At 44.1% G+C, this 19850-nt stretch overlaps 1 protein-coding gene across 5 annotated transcripts in view; it reads right to left on the reverse strand.

Moving 5' to 3' along the window:
- HS6ST2 (heparan sulfate 6-O-sulfotransferase 2) overlaps positions 1-19850 on the reverse strand; it is a 299939-nt gene that overhangs the window by 39454 nt on the left and 240635 nt on the right. For 3 of the 5 annotated variants that reach the window (XM_082377890.1, XM_082377891.1, XM_082377894.1), the window contains one exon: positions 8573-8659. The exons of the other annotated variants lie outside the window; for them this stretch is intronic. In XM_082377890.1, the coding sequence (XP_082234016.1) occupies positions 8573-8659 (87 nt within the window). The remainder of the gene's footprint in view (positions 1-8572; positions 8660-19850) is intronic. 5 annotated transcript variants of the gene reach the window in all.

Genomic DNA, 19850 nt, shown 5'->3' on the forward strand with positions numbered 1-19850 from the left:
ACTGTATAGCACAGGGAACTCTACTCAATATTCTGTAATAACCTAAATGGGAAAAGAATCTGAAAAAGAATAGATACTTATATATGTACAACTGAAACACTTTGCTGTACACCTGAAACTAATACAACATTGTAAATCAACTATAGTCCAATATAAAATAAAAACTTTAACAAAATAATGGAAACTTGGGGAAAAAACAATTAGAAGTTAAAATAAAAGGATACTATTTGCCATAGCATCCAAAGTATGAAATAGTTAGGGACACATCTGAAAAAGTTAGGAAAAACATGTACACTGAAAGCTACAAAACACTGCTAAGTGAAATTAAAGATCTCAATAAATTGAAAGATACACTGTCTTCATAGCTTTTAAGACTGAGTATTGTTAAGAGGTCAGTTTTTCCCAAATTTGATATATAGATTCAACACAATCCCTGCCAAAATCCCAGCAGGTTTTTTTTCTTTTTCTGGAAATTTACAGGCTGATTCTAAAATGCATATGGAAATTCAAAGGACCTAGAATATCCAAAACAACTTTGAAAAGGAGGAATGAAGTTGGGAGACTCACACCATCTGATTTCAAAACTTATTATAAAGCTAGAGTAATCAAGACAGTGTGGAACCGGCATAGAGATAAAATATTGATCAATTAAGAATCTAGAAATATATATATATATATAATTGATTTTTGATTTTCAACAAAGGTGCTAAGGTAGTTCAATGGAGAAAAGATATTTTCCTTAAGAAATGGTACGGGAACAACTAGATATCCATACGTAAAACAAAACAAAACTTTGATCTCTACCCTGCACCATATGCAAAACTTAACTCAAATTGGAAAACTGCCCTAAATGTAAAACCAAAACTACAAAACATCTAGAAGAAAACATAGGTGAAAATCTTTGCAACTTTGGGTTAGGGAAAGATTTCTTAGATATGCTACCAAAAGCATAATCCAGAAAAGAAAAAAAATGATAAATTGGATTTCAACAAATTAAAAATTTCTACTCTACATTTAAATGCTTCTACACTCCAGATTTTTAGTCCGTGTTGGATTCATAGTAATTATTTGGATAGCACAATAGTTTTGCCCTGTGTTTCCATACTCTTTTTTTAAATTAATTAATTTATTTTTGGCTGCATTGTGTCTTCATTGCTGCACGTGGGCTTTCTCTAGTTGCGGCGAGCGGGGGCTACTCTTCCTTGCGGTGCGTGGGCTTCTCATTGTGGTGGCTTCTCTTGTTGCGGAGCACGGGCTCTAGGCACATGGGCTTCAGTAGTTGTGGCACGTGGGCTCAGTAGTTGTGGCTCACGGGCTCTCTAGAGCGCAGGCTCAGTAGTTGTGGCACATGGGCTTAGTTGCTCCACAGCATGTGGGATCTTCCCGGACCAGGGATCGAACCCGTGTCCCCTACATTGGCAGGCGGATTCTTAACAACTGCATCACCAGGGAAGTCCCCCCATACTCTCTTAGTACTGCAAACCATAGTGGGCCATGTTTCATTGGTTATTTGTCTGAAAAACAACAGGTTTGGCCTGGAGGCATTAGAAGATGCCATTGATTTAGCCTCTGTAATTCCTTCAGCTAAGAAAGAGCTAGGCTGAAAGCTAAAAATATTGGGGTATAAAGGCAAGATGGAGCATTGATAGATATTTGGATGGGGGGAGGAGGGAGGAAGGGAAGGAGGAAGGGAGAAAGAGAAGGAGTTCTAGACGGAGAGAGACACGGACTGCGATAGGGAGACAGACGGAGAGAGATGTGTTACTCAGAGGAAAACGGAGGAATCCTATTTAACATCCCTCTTCTTTGCATTCCTAGGCCTTCTCAAGTGAGAGAGAGGAGTAGAATTCCAGCCAGCACCTGGGAAGTGGACGTAACCCTGAGGTCCCCCAGAGCAATGCCAATGAGAGTTCTCAACCATGTATGTCACAGAGGAGAAAGGAGTTATTGAGGACCCCTGCTCTAGAGAGCAGCATGTTGAGTCTGTGATTTTGTGCAGCAGGTGAGAAGGGAGAAAAATGACACCTGCCTTCTAAGGCTGCATTAGCACAACACCCTTCTTGACTAAGCTGGAGAACCAGGATCAGCATGGACAGTCAGGTATTTAGGGGGATTTATTATGTTAGTTAGTATACTCTACATCCTAACCATCACAGAGATGCACGTGTACCCCCTAGGAAATATTTCCATAACTGGACTGTTTCTTCCTGGATCTTCCAGTAATTTCTTGTCTCACTCAATCTGTGGGCATTATTTATGTATTGCCAGTGGTGCTGGGGCATCTGCTTCCCCATTTCTGGAGCTGGCAAAGCAGATAACCAGAGCTCTGATTTGGTCAGGATCATACTGGCCAGGTCACACTGCCCCCAGCTGCAGTTTGTTGGCAGCAGAGGCAAGCATAATCACTAGCTGACATTTATTAAGCACTTGCCATGTGCCAGGCACTAGGAGAGCCTTACTTGGATTTTATTTTATCCTCACAATAGCCCAATGAGGTAGGTACTAAGCTAATCAGTGATAGAGCCAGGATTCACATCCAGGTCTGTCTGACTCCAAAGCTGATGTCCTTTCAAATACACACAAGGCTGCATGATTAATTTATTTAAAGAGATCTTTGAACAGCCCCATCTACAGTTGGTTAGCACTAGGTGAAACCTCAAAATATGCCAAGCCTATGTGTTATTTACCCCTTGTTATTAAAAGTCCTTTTCAAATGTCTTATGTTACTTTCCTGCCTAATTAATGAGTGTACTTTCTGGGGTAGATTTGACTTTTTTGTTGTGACCAAATGTCTCGCACTATCCTGGACGGGGAGCGTTGGAGGGAAAAGGTAATTCGGCTATAAATGTACTGATTCTCGGGCACACTCCACTCCAAGTTGTTCTTAGGAATACATTCTGACATTGGCTTATGTTTTTGTCATTTGCTTTTTTCTACAAAGGAGCAACAGCAGAGAGGGAGGGGGAGGCAGCGGGTGGAGAGAGAGAGAGAGAGTGTTTGGGGCTTTGGTTTTTCACAAGCTTTTGTGATATCAGACTTAGTCTAATAGCTACACTAAGGCACTATTGACATCATTATCACATCAAACTACAGCGCTTATTTGAAAAGTTCAGTACTTGACCATTTGATTGCTACGCTCATACAGCATACCACCACTGTGAAGTGAAAATACACACACACACACACACACACACACACACACACACACACACACTCTTTCATACACAGAGGCAAAACTAGGGGTTTTAGCGGTAGTCACAGCCTACTGTCTTAGAAGAAATACATGGCTCTCAATGAGAGGAAACGACATAATCATGAGATCATAGTACGCAGGACTTGGACTCCAGTGATGCACATGTAAACAACTCAATCTGAACATAAAACTGCACCACGCTGACTCCACACAGAACAAGCAAGACTTCACCTCTTCTCTGTAAAGCAGGAAAGTTTTCCATTTGGGTCCTGCCAACCAAAACCAAAGGACTGTTGGTGTGTTTAGTTTATTTCTGAAGCCACGTGCTCCTGACCGTGCTCATCTAGAGACTGCTGAAAAGATAAACAGGCCTGTTCGTTATGAGACACTTTTGGCAAAAACAGCTTGGAGTCAGTCTTCCTGTGACATCTGCTACCAGGGTCGGCTCCGGGTAGATGTGTAAAGTGAGCAAGAATTGACTTGACCATCTCATGTTCCCCTTCTGTACTCCTTTTTCTCCATTTTAGCATCCCCTCCCCAGCTGAATTCATTTAAGCCAATATTTATGGAACTGAATTCAACATTTATGGTATCGTTTACCAGGCACTGTGCTTGGGTGCTCTGCCCTGGTCCTGCAATATTCCTGGCCTTCACCAGTATTTGAAAATTGAACTTGGTCCTTGTCTTTCCATAGCCTGAGCCTATGTGAGAAACACCTCAGGCTGAGAGGATTGATTCATTTCCAGCGTCATCTGCAACTGCCTGCAATCTAATTTTTAAATTGATGCCTCTGAATGTTATACACACACACACACACACACACACACACACACACACACACACACCCTCAGCCTTGGTTGTCTGGTTTGAAGGAGAACAGCTATAGTGATCTACGAGTTCTCTTTATTGCTTTCTAGATGAAGGGGTGTGTTAAAGGCTCGAGATAGCTCAACAGTAATATTGAGAAAGGGTAACTGTCCAAACACAACCAAAATGATGTTATTTTGGAGAAAAAGTGTTTGAAAAGTACATGCTGTTTCCTTTCATCACCACTACCCCTACATTTTTTTTTAAGTGGAATGATTCCAATTTCTCCCCAAGGGCTCCATTTTCACAGAGGCTAACAGAACCCACCCACACAGGTATGGTAACGTACAAAGGGCACAGCACTCAGCTGGACATCCTGAGACCAGGCTCCAAGCCTTGTGTGGTGCAATTGGCCAAAGTGTCTTGCTATCTGGGAGCAGAACTGCAGCATACATTGCCGTAGAAAGAGCACATGACAAGCCTTAGAAGACCAGGATTCTAGGCTGACCTCTGCTATGAACTAGACGCGTGACTCTGGGAAAGTGACTGACCCTTCTTGAGTCCTTATCTGGTCAGCAAAAGTGTTGGTCTCATGTGACATGTGAACATGTTCAGATACAAAAAGAAAACCTGTAACGGCTCCTTGTGGCTACCACGCGTGCTCAGTCTTGACAGTTCAAGTGCTTGCTGGGAATAGCCCAATGGATCAGCAAAAGGATTGACTGTGGCTTGATGTGTCAGACAGAATAACAGATTCCCATTATCGAAGGGAACCAAATTAAATATGGTGGCCTGGTGTGGCCGGTCTCTGATTAACCTCTGCCAAACCTCTGCTTCCTGATCTCAGCGGTATGGCTCTGCACTGCTTTTCTTCCCTGTCCTGTCAACTTGGCTCACTGTTAGCATAGAAGAAACTGCACGTACCTCCCTGAAAGTCACTGCCAGGGTAGTCTGGCTCTGCTGCTCAGACGTATCCCATTCCATCTGTTCCTCCCTGAAACAGAGGGCTGGTACCCAGCTTCAGATCCAGGCAATAAAACGGAGCAAGCAGAATGACACAACTTTCACGCTGTAGGTTTCTTAAGCTACTCGGCATGCTACGCTGCATGTCAGTTGGCCCCAAATGGATTGAAGTTGGAAAAAAAGACAGAATTGGCCATTCAGGTTTTAGCTTTGACCTCATCCACAACTTTAACTTGTTTTTTTTCAACATTAAAGGACTCTGTCTGTCTTAGTGACTAATTTGCATTTTCCTCTTCTGACCTGGCCTTGCCTCCTGAGGGGTAAGTGGAGAAAATGAATGGGTTCAAGGGTCACTTCTCAGAAGCCTTCATTGATATCCCCACATGATGTCTTCCCCACCAACAGCCCCCCGTGACTGCCTCACTGTAAACACCATGTTGCCATCCTCTGTCCTCTACGAAGACTGTGAGTTCCTTGAGGGCACCTACTGTATCTTGCATTTGTCCCTGTGGCCCAGGGTCTAGCACAAGGGCACAAAGTAAAAGCTCGATAGAGGGGCTTCCCTGGTGGCGCAGTGGTTGAGAATCTGCCTGCCGGTGCAGGGGACACGGGTTCGAGCCCTGGTCGGGGAAGATCCCACATGCCGTGGAGCGACTAGGCCCGTGAGCCACAACCACTGAGCCTGCGCGTCTGGAGCCTGTGCTCCGCAACAAGAGAGGCCGCGATAGTGAGGGGCCCGCGCACCGCGATGAAGAGTGGCCCCCGCTTGCCGCAACTAGAGAAAGCCCTCGCACAGAAGCAAAGACCCAACACAGCCATAAATAAATAAATAAATAAATAAATAAATCCGTGACACTGTGGAAAATAAACAACAACAACATCTCGTTGATTGACTTCAGAAGATTATTTAAAAAAAAAAAAAAAGCTCGATAGATTTTACTGATTGCTATTACTATTATTGGTGCTAAAGAAGGGTTTTACCAAAATTGTTCATTGGGAGACCCCATGTAGGCACACAATATCCTCTCCAAGCCTCGATTTCCTCATGTATCAAATGGAAATAATAATAGTGCCTACTTCCTGAGCTTTTGGTGGGTGAGAATTAATGACACAAATTGTATCAAGTGCTCGGGGACAGAGATTGGCCCATAGCACTCACTCAACACATACTAGTTGTTACTATTTTTAGTCATGAGGTATATTTGAGGCAGCTTGACTTGTCTTCAAAAAAGAGGAGGCCAGTTTCTTTCCAGAGAAGAAAAGAAGACACCTTCTGTCTCCCAGCCTGTATCTGGCCTCAAAATAACAGAGGAATTCTTAAAAACTGCTCCATATCCCCCTGTCATGAGGTCAAATAACATGAGAAAACCCAGCAGGACAGCACCCACCCTGGATGCTGGCCACTGTGAAAGGCACTACGGGGAAAACCCGGGGGAGCAGAAACCCACCTAGCCCCCTGCCTCCCCACCACACACTCCCAAACCCAGGAAGCAACCACTGTCTCCGAACCACTGTCACGTGAACAACACACGTGCGTAAACATGGATAGACACTGTTCTAGAGGGTGTGGGAAAACGCCCCCCGGATAGTCTCACCATATTCATGCAAGCTCAGTACTGCTGCTGTTGACAAAACTATCCTGAGGAGAAGGTGTGCAGAAAAGAGTTTAAAATAAAAAACCCAACAACTTCCTGCCAACTGATGGGAGGTAAGAGAAAGGGAACCTGAAACATATCCTTGAAGAGAATACTGGCTATTGGAGAACTTTTTATTCTTCATTAATAATCCCCGAAAAGAAAGAAAAATTGAGAAGAACCAGCACAATCTGTGAGTCACGTACATGGCAGATAAAAGACACCTAGCTCAGAACGTGCGGGAAGGGAGGCCCTCACACCATGGCAGAAGTTTGGGAGGTGTCCAAATCCAGCAAGTGGGATATAAGATCATGTTTATCTACTTAAGAATGTATTTATGCAGGCCTCCTACTGTTAACAAGCCGGGTATGGTATTAGCTATGTGTTCTTTATGTCATCTGAACTCCAATTCTACCAACGGCTCCACGGGGACTCTTCATTCACAAGGTAAGAGTCTGGGTTCCCGCAAAGCCAAAAGAAACAAAACAATGCTCCTTTCAAAGTGCAACAGCAATCACAAACATCCCTAATTATACATCAGGGTCTAATAAACGGAGACTGTGCCCTGCAGTTGTCAGCAGGACAGGTGTGTACAAGATACCCAGACCAGGGCCTGCCGTTTCTGCAAGCATGGAGTTCAAAGCGATTCTCCAAGGCCATCTCTGTTAACCGCGGGCGCATGCTGACGATGAATTGGGACTAATTTGGAAACATTCAGCTGCTCCGGAATGTGTGTATCAATTCCCTTCCTTCATAATTTATTCAGCATTTTGACTGTGGCGCTCAGCAATAAATAACTGAAACGAGTTCTAACTGCTCTGAGATTTCGTCTTCTGTCTTCACCACTGCTTTTGATATTCTCCAAGATAACCCACATTCAACTTTATATGCAAACCTGAAATGGTATTCAGGAGGAGAAGAAGAGAAAAAAAAGGCAGCCAATAGCTCTTTCACTTTGGGAGTTGAAAATAAGATCATATTCTAAGTGCAGCATTTATGGTCCAATGCTGAATACATAAAATATATGACCATTACAAATTCACCTTTCATGGCAAAGCCATGCTCTTGTAGTGATATATCTTATTGCTAGATTAGAGCTTTTAGCATGATGAAGGCATCTTTCATCTTCTCCTAGATGCAGGCTGGGTTCTCCTTTGGGGCTGTATTTCTGCCCGTCACAATGCCCCACAGCCCTGAGACAGAGGGCTTACAAGAGGACCCGAGTCATTCACCAAAGGGCTGCAGTCACTTCGAAGGGGGAGCGCCTAATTGGAGGTATGTCACCTGCATGGGATCACACTGTTTCAGACTGCCATTCTCTGCTGAATCCAAAGGGAGAGGTCGGCCAATGTTGCTTTCTGGAATCAGCCCAAAGAGGTAAATCTAACATCACAAATATTCAGCCAATACAAGTTTTTGGCAATACCAAAAAGACAGTTTCGGGTAGGTCATCGTACAGGTTAGTCGCTAGGAAAAGAATACATGTATCATGTACATCAGTGACATGGTTACAATGCAAACGTAATTAAACCAGGATAGTTATGGAATGGCTTTCCAGATTCTTCTAAATCCACCCCAAATCTTAGTGTATGGATCAAAGACAGATTTTCATGGATTTTGCAAATCATAACATGATCGATCAGTGCCACTGCTCCTTCTTTCTTCAATGTTTGAGACTCAGTCCAAATCTTGCATTGCTGTAAGTCCTTGCCCATCACAATCAGCCCTAAAAGCTATCTTTCCAAAGTCATCTCTTGACTTCCCCCTCCCTCTCCTCCCCCTTCTTTAGTTCTTCATGCACCCAATATTCCTGACACATGCCTTACTCATTTACATTCCCCAGTGACTAGCCCAAAGCGAAGCACACAGAAGGCATTCCGCAAATCTTTGAATGAATATGAATGAATGACAAAATGAGGACAGTACATGGCTTTGTGACAGCTATGTCGGATGCACAGGGGCACTTTGCACTTACTTCCCATTCTTAGGTGTGTTCCGGGCCTTTGTGGATGACGGAGAGTTGGCGCCTGGATTAGTGTTTGGAGAACCCCGTCTATCCTTACTATACCCACAGAAATAATAGAAAAATATATACAACAATGACCACAGAGACAAAAAGAAATTCGTTATTTCATTTAAAGACTTTCAAGGTGCCTCTCTTTCAATATCTCAATCTCTCTCTCTCCCCCCCCCGCGCCCCCCCCCGTGTGTGTGTGTGTGTGTGTGTGTGTGAGTGTGCGTGTGTCTCTCTGTCTCTCTCACCTGTCGAAATAAAGCGTGATCTTATCCAGTGCTGCCCTTCAAAGGTACAGAGAGTGGGAACCATTGGTCAAGTTCAAAGAAAGCTATTCTTTTGGCATTCAAAGCTTGAGCTGGTGGATGCCATTAATGACAGCGCCACAGCCCAGGCCCCAAGAGAGGCTCTGGCCAAAAAAATAATGTATAAAAATAACTAGTCTTTAACATAAAATCCTTTATTTCCTGTCTCTGGGTTCTCTGTACTTCAAGTTCAGTTCTGAAGCTGCTGACTTGTTGTGAAGTATGTGGATGCCAAATGACTTCTAAAAGTCTTTGGGAGATACTATCAGATGAATTAATAATTTTCACTCATAATGTTAACATGGGAAGGCCGTGAATTCAGATATTCTTTCAGGAGAAGCACCACCTGCTTCATGAGTAATTGAATTTAAATCTCCACCTTCAATAACTCCACAGCTTATGTCAAACCTTGGAAACAATTACGAAATAAATCACTAGGAAGGTCTGCTTAATCTCTTCAGGTTAATAAACGCAGACAAATTAATCACTTGAAGGTAAACAAAAAGGAATAATTGATTGGAGGCTTCTTGATTACTTTATTCTATTTTCTTTATCAAACTATTTTTACCGTTATCTTCAATTCAGCTGCTCTGCCTTGAAATTATTACTTTACTTCATCTCCAGATTTCCATGGAGACCAATTCAAAGCCTTTTTCCCCACTTGATGATGTGTGGAATTATTTATCCTGATTTCATCAGAAAGATTTTTTTTATTACTAAGATCTACGTCAGCATAACCTTTTATAAAAAGTGAAGGTAAAAAAGAAAAATGAGTATCTTGGCTTTCAATGAGCATAATAGAGCCTTCCAAAGGCACAGAATATTGTCTCAGAGAATGTCAAAGAGCTTTCCAGATATTTATGAATCTTTTCAGTACCTCAGAAATAGGTGTCTGCAAGTAGCTGTATTTAGATGTGGGGTGAGGTGGGGTGAGAGGGTGGGCCACAAAAGATATTCTGCCTCACATCCATCAGCTTTAAGTGGCTACGTGGATGTGACTGGAACAAGAGATAATCATGGGTTCCTGGCGATTGCCAAGGCAATACAGATGTGTGTGGGCACAGGGCTAATCAGACAGATAGCGAAAGTTCCAGCAGGTAGGATTCAGTGTCCAGGAGGGCTCCAAAGCAGTTCTTTGAAGTGGGAGTCACCAAGGTGAGCACCAATCCTTCTGCTGGGGTGGGTGGCTCTGGAGAGAGTAGGCGCACAGTCTGTCCCCCAGGAGGTGTCAGAAGCCCGCTGAGACAAAGTGCTGAAGAACTCATGCAGCGCTGCCCCCGCCCATCCACGCTGACTTCCTGGCAAAGAACTCCTTAACCATCCCTGGGACCATACCAGCTACCATCCTCATTCAGAACCCCACTCAGAAACGAAGTGATAACTGGATAAAAGACTGGAACTCAGAAGAATTCAAAAGTGTCTCTTCCAGAAGCCTGCTGCAGTCTCATGCAGAGGACGAAATATGCTGTGTGCTGCAAAATTCAAGCGGGTCTCAATTCCCTCACTTCCACACTCAGTTCGCTGGCCACTGAGCCTTCCTCCTCCCACCCCCTCACTCAAACTGGAGGCAGTGGGAAACTTTGCTGGAAGCCTTCTGAAACAAGGGATCTTTTGATCTTGCAGGCTGCTAGGCTCAGAGTAGGTGGTCATTTAACACCCCTGTCTCCCGAGTCACTAAGCTCAGGCATCCACGTTCTTTTGAATAAAAGACACCCATTCCCACTGCTGTATTCCCAAGTCTGTGCCTTGCGAGTCAAGGGTCCTTTAAAATCTGCATGATAAGTGACCCTCTTTAAGCTCAATGCAGGGCACCGCAGGACATCAGGGAAAGCTGTCAGCTGGCCGTGGCAGCCTTATTAACAGCTGCTTTGGAGGTGGGGAGGAGGTGGTGGTCCTGGAGCAGTCTTCCTTTAAGTGATCGAAATAAGGACCCCCTCTGACCAAGTGCCAAACCCTTTAAGTGCAGATCTGAGTGGAATAAACACAAAACTTGCTCAGAGAAAACTCACAGACGGAAGGTATGGCACCAAGACTGGAGGTGAAAGGTATCAAATAACTCAAAATGTTTGTTCCGTGCCAATAGCAGATCCACTGACAGTGGCAAAAGGTATCTGAAAGTGGGGGAGTGGCCAGCAGAATGGTGGCAGGCTTGGATCCTAGGAGTTTAACTCTGTAGATGTACTAAGGAACTGTTGTATAGAAAGGCTGGCCTAACAGTGAGGGAAAAGAGTTCCCCCTCAAAGTTCCAGGCTGACTACGTAAGTCTGGACAAGATGCTATGATTCTGAAACTTTGAGAAAGAGAGACCCCAAGTTTTCCAGAAGTGCTCCACGAGAGAGAAGGAGAAAATCCTGCAACTGCAGACTGTCCGGGAGCCTCAGAGATCTGGAAAAACATGGGTCAATGACCCAAAGATTAAGATGCTGCCGAGGGACTTGCAGGAAGAAGCCCTGCCTGCTTTTAGGATACCTGGATGATAATTTGGGGGTATATGAGATTGGGGGGGGCTGCCTGGAATTAGAGCTAGTTTCCAACTTACACATCTGAAACAGGCGCACCCCAGTTGTCATTATTTTGTCTGTCTCTAGACCACTTGTCAGCCCTTTTGACTTTCATCCCCTCTTTGGGTTGCGATATTAAAAGCTACGGCCCGAAATCCCAGGGGGCATGGATCCAGGCTTCTCCCACTCCTCAGGAGTAGCTATCTTTTTCCTGGGGTAAGATTCTTTCCTCTCTCCCTCCCAAGCCGGCCTCATCAAAGACCTATGGATACAATTCCAGGTGGGTTCCTGATAGGAACATTTAATGAATGCCAGCACTCGCTCTGTCTGCTTGGTCGGCTGTCCGTCAACATGTATCGTAAACCATTTTCCACCGGCTCCACAAATGTCTCCAACACCAGAAAAGTGAAAAAGAAAATCCTGCAGTATTATGCACATTGTATCCAGGTGGGAAAACTGTGACTAACCCAACTCTTCAGCATTTTCAAAGTGTTTCTGATTGAATAATTTGATGCTGAAATGGCATCCAGGGTACTTAACCCAAAATGGCAATCAGATCCACTCCAATCTGGATTTTTCTCTTAGGTCAGAGAGGTACTTGAGGGAGAAGAACCTAGCAGTTTCAAACACCCTCGACTCACTTTCTTGATGGGTGGCATACAGAAACTTCTGCATTTCCGGTAGTACTTCGTAAGCTCTTTTTGGAATTAATTCGTCTCAGACCCACGAGAAATAGTTGTGTTGCTTTAACTAAAACAGCACTGAATTTTTTTTAAATTAATTTTCAGGGCCCTAGGAATTTGAAGTTGTATTTCAGAAGAGACAGTTGGGCTATAATACTCATTGTCTACATATCTTTTATTTGGCACTTACCATGTGGTGCCTGTAGTGTTGTTTATATTTTTACTGTTTATCCATCTCTCCAACTAGCTCTTAAGAGGGCGCTCCAAAAAATATTTGTTGAACAAATAAATGAAAAAGCTGCATTTCGGCTCAGTGGAAAAGGAGTGCCATGACTGTATCAATGTCTGGCACCGGTGTGAGAGAAGGAAGTGGTGACACACATGTCCCATATTTTCCATGCCTAAGGAAGAACGGTCTGGGGAAACTGGATTCCAGTTACTGATGGTTGATCATCACGTGGATCACAAAGAGGTGAGCTTAGAAAGGACGGTCAAGCAAGCTTGCTTGGATGGTTGGCTAGTGCCGCAAATAACAACAAAAAATCTGTTGCATTTGTATGGCTTTTAGTGTTTTGCCAGTGTGTGTTCTTAAAAGTGGTAACAGAGATGAAACCCAAGCTATTGTTAAGGGTTTACTTCAAGTCTCTCTGGGGAAATGGTAGCTACTCTTTGCTCCCTAGAAATGACCCTTGGCTCCTTAGAGCTCCCAGGATAAGGAAATGTGCTTTAAAAATATAGAGTCTACCAGGCATAGAAGCTCATCTATCTCCTTCCCAAAAGGTGCTTGAGTGCCCTCTACAACATATCAACCCACCAAGTGGTTGTCTTTTGAAGCCTTTTAAATCATGATTGCTTCCCCATGAAAGGCTGCTTTTCTCTTTTCTAAGAGGCTCACGTTGCTGAAGTATTTTTGCCCTTGTCCTGTTACTGAGCAAGGCAGCTCTTCAAATATTGATTTCCTTTAATTAGAGCTGATGAGGATTCTTCATTTCATTTCTCTGTCTTGCTAGGTTATGTCCTGAGTGGTTTTCTTTCTTGGTTCCAAACTTTTTCATTTTCTTCTACCCGAAGTGTCTAAAGTCGAGTCCGTGCCTCTTTAAGCATCCTCTTCCCATGATCTATGATTTCTATTCATCATCAAGCAAAGAAAGTTCAGTTCACTAAGCTGTGCTTTCCTTTAGCTTCCTCCCCTAGGTTCCCTTTGCTTAACTGTGGGCAATGACTGAGGGTTTTTAGACAAGAGAAAATGTTCATCTTTATTGCTGTGAAGCCCACTGTGGCTACGATCTCTCAGAAACAACCTCAGGCGTTCAAAGCATTTACTCAGGAATCTCGAGTTCTAATCCTGGCTGACAGGGAGGCATGTGACTTCCTTCTGTCTTAGGATTCTCCTCTCTAAAGCAGAGGGCACTCAGCTGAACAGGTAAACCATTCACCCAGAAGTGCACAATTACTGTGTAATTGCAGAGCTCTTGGAAAAGGCAGCTGGGACACTCGCATTACCTTGGCCTCTCCCCTTCCATTAACTTTTCACTCTAACAACTCACCACAGGGGCATCGGGGACTGGAGCAATAAGTTTATCGATTATTGTTGCCCTTTTGCTCTCTTCACCTCTTGGCACATGCTGTTTCTGCCCAGGGAAGGCGGTCACATCCCTGAATGCCTCACTGGCATCAGGAAAGAAGATGATCAGTTCCTAAATTATATTATTTTCTCATTTCGGCTGGCTATTCACTTAAGTCTTTACCAAGAGATTGAATGTTGGCTACAGACTATCAGAGGCCACTGGAACTGTGTCTCACCACTATTGCATTCACATCTAGCCCTGGGCTCCTCCATCAGATAGGGGATTGAGAAGCAAAAACACCAAAAAAAAAATCATAGTTCTGGTATTGGATGGTTTAGGGTGATTGAGACCTGAAATATGATGGGAACCTGGACCAGAATAGTTGTTCTAGGGGTGGAAAGAAGGAAACCACGCACGGCATAGCAAAAGGAAATGACTGAACTTGAGAGCTGACTCCATCTGGAGAATGAGAGTAAAGTCTACATGAGGCTGCTGAGAAGGTCTGGAAGCTGAATGGCTGGGAAAACAGAGGTGCCAGTGAAAGAGCCAGTTTCGTTGGGAGGGGCATCTGGGCCAGAGGGGAAGATGATGGATTTGGCCGGGAGCATATCGAGTTGGGGTGTTGATGAACAGTGTCCAGCAGGCAATTAGAGAGATGGCACCGCAGCTCAAGAAGAAAGAGACAGGGTCAGATGTACAGTCATCGCTCCCAAGTGGGAGTCAAAGCTGTGAGATAAGCCGCGAGGCCTGATGGGACAGCAATCCATTGTGATTAACGAGCGGATGTTTGGGGCGGGGGACAGCCTGTACCGGAACCCGCTTTCTTCCACCCCAGTTTGTGATGATTTGCAAGTGGGTTCCAAAGTCTTATAACGCAGGGGCTCAAGGAAAAGAGCCTGAGCCAGTTCACTCAGTCGTATAGGGTTCAATACTAAAGTTAATGAGGGAAAGTACAGGCCTCAAGCCTTTTTCGGTCCATAGGCTGCTATGGGGCTGTGCCCACAGGCTGCTTCTCCCCATCCTCTTAGCCCAGCCAGATTGCTTACAGGTCACAAGGCGAGCTGGACACCAAGGGGAGAGGTGGGCGGCAATCACTGTCAACCCATTTCCCAGCGACACCTCGCAAAGTACATCCCAGGCTGCTGTCACCTCAGTGTAAGGAGGGCAGCCTGGCAGAGGGGCAAAACTGAGCTTTAGACTTTGGCTTCACTTGCAGCTCACGTCCCTTCCTCTTTGCTCCCTTTTCCCAAGGACTAACCACATATCAGAGACTATATACCTCCCATCGATTGTGCTAAAATCCACTCCTATTTTTTGGCATGATTCCCTTCCCTTTTCTTGTTCTCAGCCTTTGCACTGTGCCTCACGAACTGGCACCCTCAGTCGCCCTCTCTTAGCATTCCTAATGGTACAAGGATGACACAACTAGTAACATCACGGTTGGGGGGTGGGCAGCCTGCCTGGGAGCAAATCAAGGGCTTTGCCCTTGAAGAGCCAAAGTACCCCAGGCTTCCTGAGTTGAGCTGAGTTCAGGAGGGCAATGTTTAAGGACCTGTGGCCATTACCTTTCCCAAATTGAGGCAAGCTTTGGCCTCAAGCTCTCGATCTGCAAACGACCCACTGAATCACCTAACTTCTCTGGGTCTCAGTTTCCTCTTCTGCGAGTCCTACTTCTTAAGGTCACATCAAAGTTTTGAAAATTATAAAACGTTAAATAATATATTCACTCAAAAACGTTTACTGTGTGTTTTCTGTGTGCCCTTCATCCTATTGGGCCCTGGGGATATACTGATGAGTGGGACAAGGTTCCTGCCCTCAGGTGGCCCAAAGGCTAGTGCAGGAGGCGAGCACGTTGACGGATACAAAACAACACCTTGTACCAAATGGGACAAAGCAAGTGTGAAAAGATACTAGGGAAATAAACCAGACGGCAACCACCTATGCTTAGGGGAATCAGGGAAGGCAAAGGTAAAGCTGAATTACTATGATGAAATTTATGATTTTTGATTTGTGTTAAAAATCATAAATCAGAAAATAAAACCTGGGTTATGAGAATTTTCACAAAATAGAACGAATTATGCCTATCCTTAGTTTGAAACACTTATCTGCCAACAGTGGCTCATAGACGTAGACATGAGAATAACCTGGAGAACTTGCAAAACCCAGATAGCTGGGTCCTACCCCCAGTCTCTGATTCAGCAGCTCTAGGAAGCAGGCCTGAGAATTTACACTTCTACCAAGCTCCCAGGTGGTACTGATGTTGCTGGCCTACGGAGCACACTTTGAGAGCCGCTGCCTCATCGCTTCTCCGCCTTTCTGCTAAGATCAAGTGGGGAGAACCACTGCCTCACAAGAAGCATGAGACAGCCACACTTCGTGGCCACTGAGGGATCACAATCTGCCGTATCCATTGCCCCTGTTTTCCAGGCAACACAATTAGAATCTTCTGGATGAAATATCCCCCCTGTACTGCTACTGAGTCAGGAAAAGGCAGACGCCAAGGGCTGCCAACATCCATCTCTGGAGAAGCTCCTCTTTCCTGAGGAAGTGGCAATTACTGCAAACACCACAGAGTGGAGCTCAGAGCAGGTGAGACAAAAATTGGATCCGACAGCATTAATTGAGCTTGAAGTTCTATTTACTGAAAATGATCTGGCGTAATTAAAAATTCACAACTGGAGTCTAGTTGGTGAACATTATGCATTAAGGAGTCCCCAGAGGAAGCCAGAAAAGTCTCAGTGAACTTTTAGGAAAAGCCAAAGAGGCCAATTGCTGTGGCAGGAATTAGCACACAGAGAAAAAAGAAAAGTCTGTTCATTTCCTTGGAAGTGCGATTCTGACTTTATACTTCAGAATGACATGAACCAAGGGCGTTGCTGGGGGCGGGGGCAGGAACTGATCATTTATTCATTTCCTTTTCTCTGGTGAATAATTACTTTGTTTTTACTTTCTACTAACTATGTTCTTATGGGATCTTCAAGAATGTCCACTCTGCCTGCACATTATATTATTAAGTTCTTTGAGGACAAGGGTAAATTGTGTTCCTATCTGTTCGTAAAGTTTCTTATGACATCTGTCAGATAGGAGGTTTTCAATATCTGTTGACTGCTAAGCATCCTGATAAATGTAGCTTCTGACATATGTTTGTTGAATTGAACAGACTAACACATATTAGGCTAGAGGTCTGGTAACAGAGTCATGTGCCTTTGGGTTTTTGTTCAAATGACATATCAGACCACACAGTAGGCCTACAAAGGTGATAGCCTATCACAGTGCCATTACTGAGCTCCAACGCCCACTGATATGAAACTCAAGTAGGATAAAACCAGTGGGAATCAGCAACTTTGGAGAGTGGCATTGCCAAACGAACTGAAGGCAACTCTAAAGTTGTAGAAAGAGCATGGGCGCTGGCATCAGGCAGACCTGGGGTCATACCCTGTCTTTGTAATAGCTGGATGATCTTGGACAGGTTGGGTGATGGAGGCAGGGCTGGTCCTGCCTAACCAAGGCCTCTGATCTTAACACTGGGGCTTCAGGGCACCAATTCTCTAGCTACATGTTAGTGTCCAAAGCCAGGAGCATTCAAATACATTCTTGTGGCTGAACTCCACATCTTAAGTGCTTTCTAAGGGGGTGAATGTATTCAAGATTTAAAAGTGCAGCTGGGGGCTTCCCTGGTGGTACAGTGGTTAAGAATCCACCTGCCAATGCAGGGGACATGGGTTCGAGCCCTGGTCCGGGAAGATCCCACATGCCGCGGAGCAACGAAGCCCGTGCGCCACAACTATTGAGCCTGCGCTCTACAGCCTGCGAGCCACAACTACTGAGCCCACATGCCACAACTACTGAAGCCTGCGCGCCTAAAGCCCATGCTCCGCAACAAGAGAAGCCACTGCAATGAGAAGCCTGCGCACCACAATGAAGAGTAGCTCCCACTCGCTGCAACTAGAGAAATCCCGCGTGCAGCAATGAAGACCCAACACAGTCAAAAATAAAATAAAATAATAATAAATAAATAAATAAAAATAAAAGTGCAGCTGGCTCCTTAGAAATAAAATAGAAGGGCCATGTCAACAAGGTGTTGAAAATGCTTTCTGTGTATTTAGGAAAGAAAAGTTCTCTCAACTCTGCTCCAGTATGTCTCTTAACATCACTGTGCCTCTAAACCAAAGGTTTTTACATGTTTCTCTTCATTTATATTGAGAGGGACAGTTAAGGTGCAAAAATATTTCCATTTTCAAAATGCTCAAGCATCGCTCATTCAGGGATCACACATTTGTTTGACTGCATGTTGTTTCTAAGTAGGGGCTCCTTTGCAAATGTTATCCGTTCTATGATGTGTATAGGCAACTTCTAATTTTCTTTTCCAAGTGAAACCCAATAATCAGCTTCTTTCTGTTGTGTTCCAATTTGGAAATCTGAGCATTCTTCTACTGTGTATGTTCATGGGAGATTAAAATACTGAAAATTCACGGAAACAAATCCTGTTCTCCATCACCCATTAATCACTGTTAAATGCTAGGCCTTGTGTAATTTATAACAATATACTTCTTTCCACGAATATGAGTTTTTAATAACAGTCTAGTCTAACACAGAGCACTTAGCCAAGCCAAAGATTAAGGCTCTTTATTGAATATACCCCACCTCAGGCAATGGAAAGACTCAGAAACATGGAGCTAGAAGGCTCCTTAGAGACAAGAAAGTAGGGTTCAGAGAGGAGAATGGATGGATCCAAGGGAGGTATCCAAGCATGGACATTGAGTTAATGATAGAACTTGGCTGGCACCTAGCAAACCGGGCCAGAGCCCCTACAGAATACAGAACAAGGCAGGAAGGCTTGGGACCAAAGATGAGGTAACATGAATGAACTGTGGCTCCATTTGCCAACATAAGTAGTACAAGAAGGGGGGGAAGGCTTTGGGAGGGCGGAGAGTATGTGGAAGGAGACGATAGGTTCAGTGTGGGGTTATGTTGAGCTTTCTGTGCCCGTGGGACACAAATTGACAATTGGATATGTGGACGCAAAGCAGCTACAGATATCTCAGCTGAAGAATGGTCTCCAGAGACTTGGGAGTCTTCAGCATATTGGTGGCAGTTGAAAATCTTAGAGTAGAAATTATACAGGGAGAGTGTGTAGAATGAGAAAAGAAGAGCCTGGGAGGAAGATTAAGGACAAGCTAGAATGGAGAACGCGGGCTCATGCAAGCCAAAGGAGGAACTGGATCTGGGAGCATGAATGTTGCGATCAGAAGAGATTCATTTGCTGATTGTAAGACAGTTTTGTGTCGTGGGGTTCCAACTGCTCCATGTTGCTTTCTCCTAGCTCACTTTTCTGATTAGCTGTGGTATTTCATCAGTCATGCTGTCCCTTATAATGCCAAGAGTATTTGATAGAGAATGAGCCTTCTTGATCACACGCAACCTGTTCTCATCAATTCCGGGAAAAGATGATCTGAAGTATGCGGAAGGAAGCATCTTGTGCCAAACAAATCCATAATTATAGGCTTTAGACATATTTTTTTCAGTCTGGCCTTATTTATTGAAACATAGGTCAATAAAACAAGAAACTGTTTTAGTGCCTAAACTAGATGAAGCAACTGTACTAAAGTTTATGCAAATATGATTATAATCTCCCAAAGAAAGAACTAGTCTTCTTTTCATTATTGTTCCTGTTGTTTGCTTCCTCTATTATGTACAAAGTCAGAAAGGGGCCTTACTGCTCCCCCACTTGGTTTTGAAACTTCAAGAAAATCTTGGCTCTGGAATAATCAGAATTCAAGTCAGCCACATGCCAAGACCCAATTGTTTTGCACTTGGGCGGGCCTGGGCTTCCTGAGAGTCCTGCTATCATCTCTGTCACCTCTTTGTAAGATAGGTTCTGTGCTTTGAAATAACGGCCCTCTAGTTCTCCCCAGCTACTAAACAATCAACTTCCTATCAACAAGTTCATTAAACCTGTACAAACTGGCTGTCCATACATTTCTCTATAGCAAACACTGAAATCACAATGCAAGATCTCCCTGTCTGGGAGCACTTCTTGGCTTAGGGAAAATGGAGAAGTGGAGAGGTAGAAAACTACAGTAATAAAAACATGAAAGGCACAAATGAAGCTTATTACTGCAAAAGTCTAAATGAAGTAAACAACAAAGTCCTCATGAAAAATGTCCTTCTTACTGACTGGG

This window comes from Balaenoptera borealis (assembly GCF_965194805.1).
Source record: "Balaenoptera borealis genome assembly, chromosome: X".
Lineage (NCBI taxonomy): Eukaryota > Metazoa > Chordata > Mammalia > Artiodactyla > Balaenopteridae > Balaenoptera > Balaenoptera borealis.